Source organism: Pyrus communis, chromosome 15 (genome assembly GCF_963583255.1).
Source record: "Pyrus communis chromosome 15, drPyrComm1.1, whole genome shotgun sequence".
In the NCBI taxonomy this organism is placed as follows: Eukaryota; Viridiplantae; Streptophyta; class Magnoliopsida; order Rosales; family Rosaceae; genus Pyrus; species Pyrus communis.
Window position 1 is genome coordinate 5,456,231 of NC_084817.1, and position 11,487 is coordinate 5,467,717.

The 11,487-nt window shown below is 35.2% G+C and overlaps 1 protein-coding gene across 1 annotated transcript; it reads right to left on the minus strand.

The window, feature by feature from the left end:
• Positions 1-3,262: 3,262 nt before the first annotated feature.
• LOC137718559 (uncharacterized) lies at positions 3,263-6,243 on the minus strand. The gene is made up of 2 exons (XM_068458111.1): positions 4,118-6,243; positions 3,263-3,765 (listed from the first exon to the last, which is right to left on the minus strand). Exons 1-2 carry the CDS (start codon positions 5,931-5,933, stop codon positions 3,683-3,685), a joined length of 1,899 nt encoding a protein of 632 aa, XP_068314212.1. The 5' UTR covers positions 5,934-6,243; the 3' UTR covers positions 3,263-3,682.
• Positions 6,244-11,487: the final 5,244 nt, after the last annotated feature.

The following is an 11,487-nucleotide window of genomic DNA, read 5'->3' on the forward strand; positions in this document are numbered from 1 at the left end:
TCTTGAACAGCTAATTCATCAGACCATTTTGAAAGTATCTAGTTATCCTTGGGAGTGAGAAGATTCCCATCTATAACTATAGTGGTTATGTCATTCTTCATCACAGAGTCCCCAACTGTAAGATGACCATCAGCAGATAAGAAGAATGAGTGCCATATATTGTCTTGAGAAGACATGTCTACATCTTCCTCAATATTCAAATTAAAACGACAGTTAGATGGACAAGCCATTTTCAGAAATGATGAAGGAAAATGCAAAGGGGAAAATTTCTACAGGCAACAACTTTTCGAGCTTGCATTTTGAACACAATTGATGCATCTATAAAAGAAGAGGCAACATGGCCACTTGTTCAAAAACCAAAGAGGCACCACTCTGTGAATTTCAAAAGTCAGATTTTCCAGAATAAAGTTCGTTGACACTTTTCAGATGCAATCTCAGCTTTTTCGAATATCACGGACAACTTTGTCAAACATCTCTAATAAAGTTGAAATGTGTGAATTTTACAGTTCCAATTACACCACTATTACTGACAAGCATAAAGGAAATGATCCCAAATAGCACCATTACTTGCTATTGGAAAATCCTTATATATGTTGACCTTCGTCCTTCATGGCAAGGCAAACCTGCAAGAATGCCTAACTCTTCATCCTCTCCGAGAGTTCATTTTTCAACGAAGCATCTCGAAATACTCAGTTTTCTTCCTCTCCGAGAATACCTTTTCAACCAAGTTACTCAAAATGCTTAACTCATTTCCTAAGCAAGAAAATAGTTTTGATCCAGAAGTTTTGCATCAGTATGAAAACCTTCTACTATTTTCTTCAAGAGTAAAAGTATCTTATATCATGCTTTCCCCTTGTCCTTTTTCTTTGTCGTTGTTCTTACCTGCAAGACAAGGAGAAAGAAAGCAATCAGTCCGAATCTGAAATCAAACTTCTGATCTGGAACCGATTACCTAGGACCTTTCCCTAATTGCTTACCTAACATTGCTCTCAAGTAATCATCTTCAACTGTTGTTAGGTCTCGAATTTCCTTAGCAAATACCTCATAACACTTGATATGATGTTGGCTCTTTACACTGAAGATGTCAAGCATGGATGAGTCACTGAGAAGTGATGTTTTGAAGGATCATTCAAAGGCAAAGGTTGCGCACCACTTCTGCTATGCAAGAGATTGAAGTAGAAGGATCAATGATGAGCCCACAGAAGTTTAAGTATGGCGTAGATACGCATCAACCTAAAGAATTTGAAATCAGGGGAAGATACTCATCATGCGGAGCATCCAAAACAGATCAACATTTTAACGAGGTAGCCGATATTTACATATGGCCATCAAAGGGGGAGTGTTATAAAATGTGGATGGCCCAGATGAGCACTAACCTATCTTTTTTTATTTATGGGAATCTTGCTTTGGAGCTGTACATATTGGCTGGTAGCAAGGCAGCAAGCACTATCATTCTCTTGACATTCCAAATATGTGCCTATAAAAGCATGAGATGGATAAGAGCAAATGCACACAATGATACACGGCAGAGAGAGGAAGGAAGGAAGAGGAAGAAAGAAAAGAGAGGAACAAGAGAGGAGAGAATAGAGAGAGTTATTATTGTACTACTATTATTCCAGATTATAAATGAAAGCACCACTGCTGTCTCGAGGATGTACTCCAGTCACATTGACTGTAAAGGAACCTCATAAATATTGTGTCTTGTTTCATTTATCTACTGCACACACACCGCCGATTTTACAACATAGTCATATTTCTCTTTCTGTTTTTCTGCATTTCTTCTTTTGACTCTCATATCTCAATTTTATCAAAAGTGTTCATAAGTCATATATTATAATATGAATGGACGATAATATTTGACATTTCAAGAACTTTCACTCTTGAAGTATATGAATTAATAACAACGCATGATGGTATGCAACTTTCCGACCTAATTATTGAGGATGAGCCGATATATATATAAGTTAACCTAGGTTCCAATGAATTAAAAGTCAGAAATGTACAGCTTGCCTACCACGAAAAGAAATTAGAGTAGACAGCATATCATAAAGTAGAGATTTTGTGTCTAGCTAGTTGCATTGCCTGATCTGGGTGTAATTCTGCTGAACTTATTCAAATTGTAATATGTGACGATAGACTGAAGAAATTAAAAAAAATCATGACATCGCCTTTTTCTTTCTACCTAATTGATCATGAAAAGGACTTCTAGGGTTAAATTAAACTGGTTAATTTAGTTGATCATCTTTTGTAATTTGGAAACTTAGAGGCCTCTGAATGATGAATTATGTAATGCCTTTTTTCAGGTGGGGTCTTGGTTAGGTTTGGGTGCGGGTCTTGGTTAGGTTTGGGTGCTTGACGTCTTTCTTCTAGTCCAGATTAAAAAAAAAAAAAAAAAAAAAAAAAAAAACTAATGAAAATGATTTGAAAATTTTAAATTTTAATGATAAAGACAAAATAAAGAGTAAAGTAAATAGTACCAAAATTGACTTTTTAATGTAAAAATATAATTTTTCGTTAAATTGAACAGTATCGAAATCTTTTCGTTAAAGTTCTCTCTTAAAAAAACCTACCCTTCCGTCTAAAAGTAGATGCTTACTGCCACGTTCAAATTTTAAATATAACTTTTAAGACTTGTTTGATAATTATTTGAGTTGTTGTTTCTACTTTTTGGGTCTTAGATACGACGAATATATAAAGGAGAAATGAGGATGAAGAAGTGCGGTGAGAGGGAGGGAAAGAACAAAGATGAATTAACGAAAACAAATTCTTGAAAGTAAAAATGACTTGAAGTAGTTTTTGGTTTTTAGTCTCTATAATTTCTTCTACATCTCTCCCATCATTCTCTCTCCACTCTTCTTCATTAGTTATTTCCACCATAAACTTTCTCCATGTCTCAAGCACAACATGGGAAAACAAAAAATCGGTTATATAACATGTAGCTTTTTAGATTGAGTTTAATTGAAAATATTACGAAGAAATTTCAAAACGACTGCTTAAAATGAGTCATTTGAAAATCTTTCTTCTAGCGGCTTTGTAATCCTGAGAAACGCATTTTCAACCCTTCATTCTAATGTTTTATAGGACATTTTTGACTCCTACATTAATTTGTTTTTAGAAATCTCTCATCCAAAAACACACAATTATGATAAACACATTATATTCAAGATCATAAAATGGAGTAACTTCAGAAGACAAGGGCATGCATGTGCAACCAGAAAAGCCATGTTATGGAATTAGGTATACCTTTTAACCTTTTCATTTCGTCCTTCTCTTCATTTGAAATATACTTGTTTAATCAATATGCCCAAGTGGTCCTCTCCACCTTTGCCATATATATATTCGAACATATAAATATAGTTGAGTAATATTCTCTTAATTACCAGATGCAAAGTAAGTTTTTAGATCGTCAAATCAGATATTGTTAATTCTGATTGGCCAAGAAATTAAACACTACCTTATATATCGCTTAACCTAAAGATAACACTAATTAAGTGCTGATGGTGAAGGAAATTAACGTATGCAGTTGTATATATAGCTTCAAAGAAGGACAGACACTATCAACTGCATAAACCCTAACTTCAACAAAAACTTAACATCTTGTGGCCACAAGTTTCCATATCGCATTGAGACCCAATGACCCATCACAAAAACTTACACTGACTGGGCCACGACCAAAGCTTAATTACATCGTTTTCGTCCTTTCCATCTTTCTCCAACTCTCTTCCTTTAATTGAGTTAAAGGTTCTTCAAAAATGGTGGACAGACCTGAAAAAGAAATATAGTACAAAAGTGAATGATACTTTCCACATATATAAACCCTAAAAAGTTGCATAGACTTACGCACACCGCACGTTGGAAAAATGAAACAAATATATTAACCCAGTACTTGAATTTCAAACATCTACCACTGATCTTTTGTAATGTGAAAGAGCTCGTACACTGCCATTGTAGCATCCTGTGCTAATGTTACGACGCATTATAGAAAAAATTGATATATATCGTTGTATTATTAATACAGGATGCTATAATAATTATATATTAGCGTCATCATGTAAATTCTTATCATGCTAAGGATCTCATTATTATGATATTCGAGTGCTAATTTTAGTTCACATACCTTTCTTCTGCATCACAATTCTCATCATTTCATCATGGTAATCTTGCTTGTCACTGCTACTCTCGTGTAAGTTAACCCTACTTTCTGACTTTTGTACTTCTTTAATCTCTTGAAAGTCTTGATCATCAACAGTTGTCATCTTTGACCTGGCAGTGGCAAAAAGCCACGTGGCGTCCATCTGTTTGCTGATCATACGTGCGGCATAGTATGGAACCTTCACACGTTTGCTACTCTCAGACTTGATGCACCGATTGATGAACATCAAACAGTCCATCATGCTTTCCTTGGCCAACCCTTTCATGTCATATGCCTGTGATCTTCTCCAAAGACTTTTGCTGTGAGAATTCACTGGACTCGACAAGCAGAGAGCTCTTGTCGAGTCTCTAATGGCGGCATCTGCGTCTCCGATCAGCAATTCACACTGAGCTCTATTGCTATAGAGCACCATTCTTTCTTTTCTCAACCCTAATGGGCACATTTTTAATGCTTCCGAATACTTCATTATAGCTTCCTCTATTTCTCCTATACAAAACATATGATTTGCTTCTTGTTTCATTAAATCCACCAAAACCCTACTTTCCTCAATTTTGTCTTCAGACAAGAGTCTCTCCTTCTTCCTCCTCTGTACCTTCAAATTCCAAACCTCTTCCAAACATTTTTCAATTCTTCTGTTCTTGTTCAACTCGTTCAGAAGAAGTGCTTTTGTGATTGCCTCACCTAAGTTTGATCTATCTCCAAGGCTTTTGAGCTCAACCAAATCGACAAGAAACAAGGCGGCCATATCGATAACTTTGTACCTCGTATTGGGGTCTTTGAGAAGCAACAAGAGGCAGTCGATTCCCATGTACTGCCAGTCATCTGAAGACCTTGAGAGATTACACAGGCTCTCAATAACTACCTTTGATTCAGCAATTTTTTTCCTTCCATATTTACTATAGCACAAAATCCTAACAAGTCCAACCCCAGCTGGGGATGAGTGATTTGCCAATCCACCCCACATTCCACACAACTCTTTCAAAAAATTCCCCTTGCAAATGAGGTTCAAAGACCTCTCTTTGCAAGCAAAACAATTTAAGATATAGAGAGACCAACACTGAAGCTGACTAGCCCATTCCTCAGCCTTGCAATTCTCCATTTCAAATCCCCCAACACCTCTTGTGAGCAAATTACAGTGATATTTGTGTCTTTTTATCTCATCCTTCACCCCGACAAAACTAACATATACCACATCAAGACATGTAGAGGCTAACTTTATGACCAAATTCACCACCTCTTCTTCGTATTCCGCCACAGCTTCGAATGTCCTCTCGTAGCTTGCAAGGTGACCTAGTGCTCGAACCGCGACCCTTTGCTCGACCCAACTCATCTTCCCTCTCAGAAGCTCCAAAAGTGGTGGAATCACGCCCGATGCCACCGCCTTTTCGGCAAACGCAGCCTTGTTCATGGTATAAGAACCAATGACATGAGCTGCATAGTAAGGGATGTAGATGTTTTGGTCCCTCTGAATCCAACTAGTACTCTTATTGTTGATGCCTTTGTGGATAAACCTTGCCATGCACTCGAAGATTCCAAGGGATGGGAACTCCGGGTCGTCAGGGTGAGCCATAGCAAGATTCCATAGGCTGCTCAGCACCAGAACATTTCCTTGGTCTTCTCTGAGAGGTAGTTCCTTAAAACAGGCTGATATTCCAGCTCTTCTCTTGAAGGAGTTTGGCTCTTTCATGGTGCAGAAGAAGCAAAACGGTCGAGTGCAAGCCTGCTCCTTTGTAACATTGGTGGGCAAGGTCTTCTTCTCCTTTTTCTTCAGGTAATCCATGACTGAAGGACGAACGTTGAGTTTAGGGTTTTGGATTTGTGGAGAGCAATAGGGGGAACTGAAAGGAATAGGTTAAAATTGTTTAAGTGGGCAGAGTGGCCAGGTGTTGTAGCTTAGTGACATTAATGGCGCATGTATAGTGTTTAAAATCCTATTATATATTGTGAAGCATCCTTGTACTTCAGAATTATTTGTGCCTTTAGAATTTTTTCTACTTTAAATTATATGTACATATAGTTTGTCGTAAACAAAACTTCTCTTTCACTAATGTATACACTCGTGTGTATTTCTTTCTAGTATGCACTGGTATAAATTTATAGGGACATTTTGGATGCGGTCCCTGGCTATTAATATTCTTTGATTGAAATCTTGTTTGTTTTTAATTTTTTATCGAAGTCCCTGACATTAATGTGATAATGTAAGTTACTATATTTTTTAAATTAAAAATTAAAAATTGAAATTTCTATTTGTTTATATTAATGAGATTTTAAAACCCATAATTTGTGGAATTAAAAATAATAAAATATAAATTATACTCTCTATTATATTGTGTGTGTGTGTATTCTTAAATCAACGAAAAAAAGAATGCACCCATATAAATTTAAAAATGGATTAAAAAAATTTGAATGTATTTTATATTAAAAAATTGGGTTAATTTTATATAAAAAATTTGTACATTTTATATTAAAAAAAGGTACATTTTACATCTAACAAATTGGTATATTTAAGAATGGGTACATTTAAGATTAAAAAAAATTGAAAATTATATGAATGGGTACATTTAAGATTAAAAACTTAAGAATCTTTTTATAAAAAACTAAAGGGTACAAACTTATTCTAATCTAATTTTTTATTTATTTTGAAAATGTTTGAATTGAAAATTAATTAGGAGTTTAATAGAGGTGTGAGTATTAAAATCCTAAATCAATTACTAATTTTTATTTAAAAAAATATGTAATAAACATGTAAATTCATTATCAAATTAATGCTAGGCACTTCAAACAAAATTTGAAAACAAATAAGGTCTCAGTCAATGAACATTGATGGTGCATGCGTCGCGATTGAGGATCTGATTTCTAAGGTGGGTTTGCACTTTGTTAAATTCCTTTTACATGAAGCTTAATTAGTTCTTATATAATCTGTAATATTGAATCCAATTTTTGTATGGAATCATGTGGTGTTGGGTACATATTTTACAAATTCCTGGCCTAGTGACAGGCATAAAAGTAACAAAGAAACAGGCCTTCGCAATTGTCACCCGACATTGCAAAGCAAAGTGGTCCTCATTTCGGATGGAAGGCCTTTTAATTTCTTTGAATCAGGATTATTAGTTTTTAGTTTCTTCATTAATCTGCATTGTTTCTTGTAAATACTAGTTTGTCTTCATACAGCTATTTAAGGATCGCTTAAGCAAGATATATCGTAGATTCTCAAAATCTACCAAGTATAATTCCAACCAATAAACACTTGCTAGAACAAAAAACTTTCTGCTTTTCAATGCACATTTGACAGCATGTTGTCTGGAACCTTGATTTTCGTTTTAAGTTCCCTTGTCAACAGGTCTAATGCTACTCTACTAATAATCCTCCAAAAGCTGTTCTAAAAGCCAAAATCTAGGTCCTTCTATTCTACTTAACTTATAATAATGCAGCAAAATGGATTGTGATTACAGATGGGGTTTGTTGCTTGAGCGATCTGAGGGACCACAGCTTGAAAACGTGGTTTCAATTTCGGACTTAAATGGCAAGGATACACTACCATGGCGGTGTCCCGTATCATATAAATTACTCTCCTTTAGTCTGCTGTAGTAGAAGGTAGTTCATATGGTCCTCCTCAACTTAACCTAATTCAAACAAGTATTAAATCCCTAACTAGCAAAACTTTTAGAAAACAGAATTAGTAATTTAGTACATCTGGTGGAGGTCTCAAGAATATGCGGCTGTTACATACACATAGTATATATAGATTGGACAAACAAGAGAACATGAAAAGAGGCGATTTATTAGAGTATAATCTTCTCTACAAAGGTACTTAGGGTTTAAACAATACACTTCGAAAACTCGTGTGTGTAACATGACTCTCTGGTGATTGGTAACTAGGTATTGAGATGTGCAGACATGTTTGTGATGTTGTTTAGTTTATTGCTTGTTCGTACGACTGGCGTGGAGAATACCTACATTGGTTTCTAAAGCTCATGATGATTGGAATGCCTTTGTTTTCAATCTTCAAAAGATGTTAACATATCCTCACTTAAAAAAAAAAAAAAAAAACTCAAATTAAATAAAACTAATGAGAGATAATTAAGCTACAAGATTTTTTATTTATTTTTATTTATTTTTATTTTTTTTTAGGTTACAAACTGCATCCTCTCTCTTTGGTGTTATTGCAAGCCGCAAAAGCATGATGAAATATGAAGGATTATATCATGTTCAACGGATAATGTAATAATTCTGTAGGCCATAAGATTGCTGCAAACTGGTCATCTTCGAGCCTCCTCCTAGGTGCAAGGCATCGTATAATCGAGTGGTTATGTAGTTTTTTCTTGTTATGCTTTGGTGGGCCAATATTATACCATTGACCAAACGTGAAAATTTGAATGTCTGGCCAATGTTGGTTAGGCCAGTTGTTAAATTCAGTACAGCCAATGTGAGTATTGGTCAAATCTAAGTTGTAAAAATCTTATCATCAATCACAGACTCACAGTGGATCATAAAGAATATGTGGTGAGGAGTGAATTGATCAACTGCCCACAGATCAACACTTGTACAGTTACGTCGACCTTGAAGGTGTGGAAAGTGGTGCCACTGCACAGGGCCTCTTGTAGGAAATATGATGAAAATATTTGAAGAGCGCCCATGGTTTAGTGTGGGTTTGTGTTTTGTAACCTAGTGAAAGGGTGAGTTCGAATCCTGACATTGATGACATTCATTTTTGCTTAATTTCCAAAAATTGACATAAAGAAATCCTGCATAAATCAAATCATGGACAATTTGTACAAATCAAACTAGTAACCAGTGCACTGTTTGCTTTCAACTCAATTTTTGATGTTTTAGTTTATAAATTCTAAGTTATTATATTATTTAAATAACTCAAGAAAGCTAGTAACAAAATAGAGGGTTATAGTTTAATTTTGACACATGGTTCCCAAAATTTCAGGACCAGTCCTGTTACACATTATTAAGATAAAAAACATTTATTCTACTGGTGATAGACATTTTTCAATGCCACGGAGGCATCGGTGGAAATCCACACTTGACGAAACAAGTATTAGCACATTCCACTTCTTTAGGCAAATGGCAATCTTCCATGCATTTAGTGAAGCAACAATCGGTTGGATAAAAGGTCACCGCAGTTGGAGACAAGGAAGGTAGAACTGGACACCTTTGGAAGCATTGCTCATCGCATCCATCTTGTGTAACCAAATCCAAATGCAAGTACTATGGCAGTCCTGAAAGCAACGATCTTCTTGTCCAGCTACATGACCAGCAGTGATCAATAGGGTAATCGCGATCACCACAAAACCTGAACGGACAGCCTTCGACTCCATGTTTAAAACTGTGTTATGATTCAGTAGACACTCACTCCGCATCTAAAACACTCTTAATCTCCAATTATTATATAGGGGACTGCCCTACTAATATTTCCAATGTATCTGCGCCTTGGATTGGTTGCATCTTCTTAAGTACATCAGGATTTAATACATGAAATGAATCTTAAGATAAACATCAAGGATGTATGTTCGTTTTATCAGTAATTACACCTGGTTAAAAATAGCCCTTATTGAAATCAGGTCCACACTTCAATTTAACTACATTTTAGACACCATGCCATTAAAGGTACAATACCAAACATGGAAGGGGATCAGATATTAAGTACACACCAAATCAAAGTCTACAAAATACGAATTTTACATAAAATAAACTGATCTTAATAGGAATCGCTAATCAGTATTGATTCTAAATGAGCTCAGTTAGGCAGCTCAATCATCCACCAAAATCCCAAGCCCCAACTCCAAAATGATTTTACATTCGAGCACAACAATTTTCCATGCACCTGAGACAATCTACAATTTTCAACAATTTTCCATGCACCTGAGACAATCTACAATTTTCAACAATTGTAACGCAATTGTGCATTAAATTCCTCAACTTTTTAAAATTCTTTAAAATAAGTTCCCAATTGAATATCAAATTCCTCAACTTTTTATAACTTTTTATAATTCTAATTGAATACACCCGGATTTTTAAAGATTTTAATAAAATATTTTAAAATCATGATTAAATATACGAATTTCAGAAAATCATTAAAATTCTGATTGAATGCCTAGATTTGATTAAAAGTATCAAAATTCCTCAAAATCTTAATTGAATACACCGTAGAACGAGATTTTAATTTTCCATTAATTTTGTATGGGTGTGTGATTATTAAACTCTATTTTTAACCTAGTGCAAGTAGTGATACAATGAACATACATCACTCCCTTGATGTTTATTTTACGATGCATTTCATGTATTAATTCTGCGGTTCATTTCGTGTATTAAATCCTGATGTAATTAAGAAGATGCAACCAAACCAACATGAAGATACATTGGAAATATCAGTAGGCCAGTCCTATATAAAAGGATTGGAGATTAAGAGTGTTTCAGAAACGGAGTGAGTGCCTACTGAATCGTAAAAAACTTTTAAACATGGAGTCGAAGGCTGTCCTTTCAGGTTTTGCAGTAATCGCGATGATGCTATTGATCGCTGCTGGTCATGCAGTTGCAGAAGAAGAACGTTGCTTTCAGGATTGTCGTAATGCTTGTGATTTGGATTTGCTCACGCCAGATGAATGCGATGAACAATGCTTCCAAAAGTGTCCAGTTCTACCTTCCTTGGCTCCAACTGCTTTTACCTTTTATCCAACTGATCGTTGCTTCACTAAATGCATGGAAGATTGCCATTTGCCTAAAGAAGTGGAATGTGCTAATACATGTTTCCTCAAGTGTGGATTTCCACCGAAGCCTTCGTTGCATTGAAATATGTCTATCACCTGTAGAATAAATGTTTGTGATCTTTAATAATGTGTAACATGGCTCGTTCTGAAATTTGCCCTCCTTTCTATTTTGTTTCGAGTTATTTAAATAATTCATAATATTAAGTAAAACATAAAAAATTGAGTTGGAAACAAACACTGCATTGGTTACTGGTTTGGTTTTGTACAAATGGTGCATGATTTGAATTTTGTAGGAGTTCTTTATTGAATTTTTTTTGTAAAATCAAGCAAAATGAAAGTCATATGTTAGGATTTGAACTCACGCGCTTTCACTAGGTTGCAAAACACAAACCCACTAATCATAAGCGCTCCACATATTTTGATCATGTTTCCTAAAAACAAAGTAGAAAAGATAAGGTTATACAGTGGCACCACTTGCACACCTCAGGGTTGGCCCAATTGTACCTGCAGTGTTCAAAGTGGGGAGTTGATTAATTCCCTCTTCACCATATATTTTTTATGATCTACTGTGATTCGTGATAAGATTTTGCAACTTAGATTCTTTCAATACGCACATTG

Coding starts and splice junctions, on each gene's coding strand:
- LOC137718559 (XM_068458111.1), bottom strand. CDS start 5,933: ATGGATTACCTGAAGAAAAAGGAGAAGAAGACCTTGCCCACCAATGTT. Junction 3,766..4,117: donor AATTGTGATGCAGAAGAAAG/GTATGTGAACTA, acceptor TTTCTTTTTCAG/GTCTGTCCACCATTTTTGAA.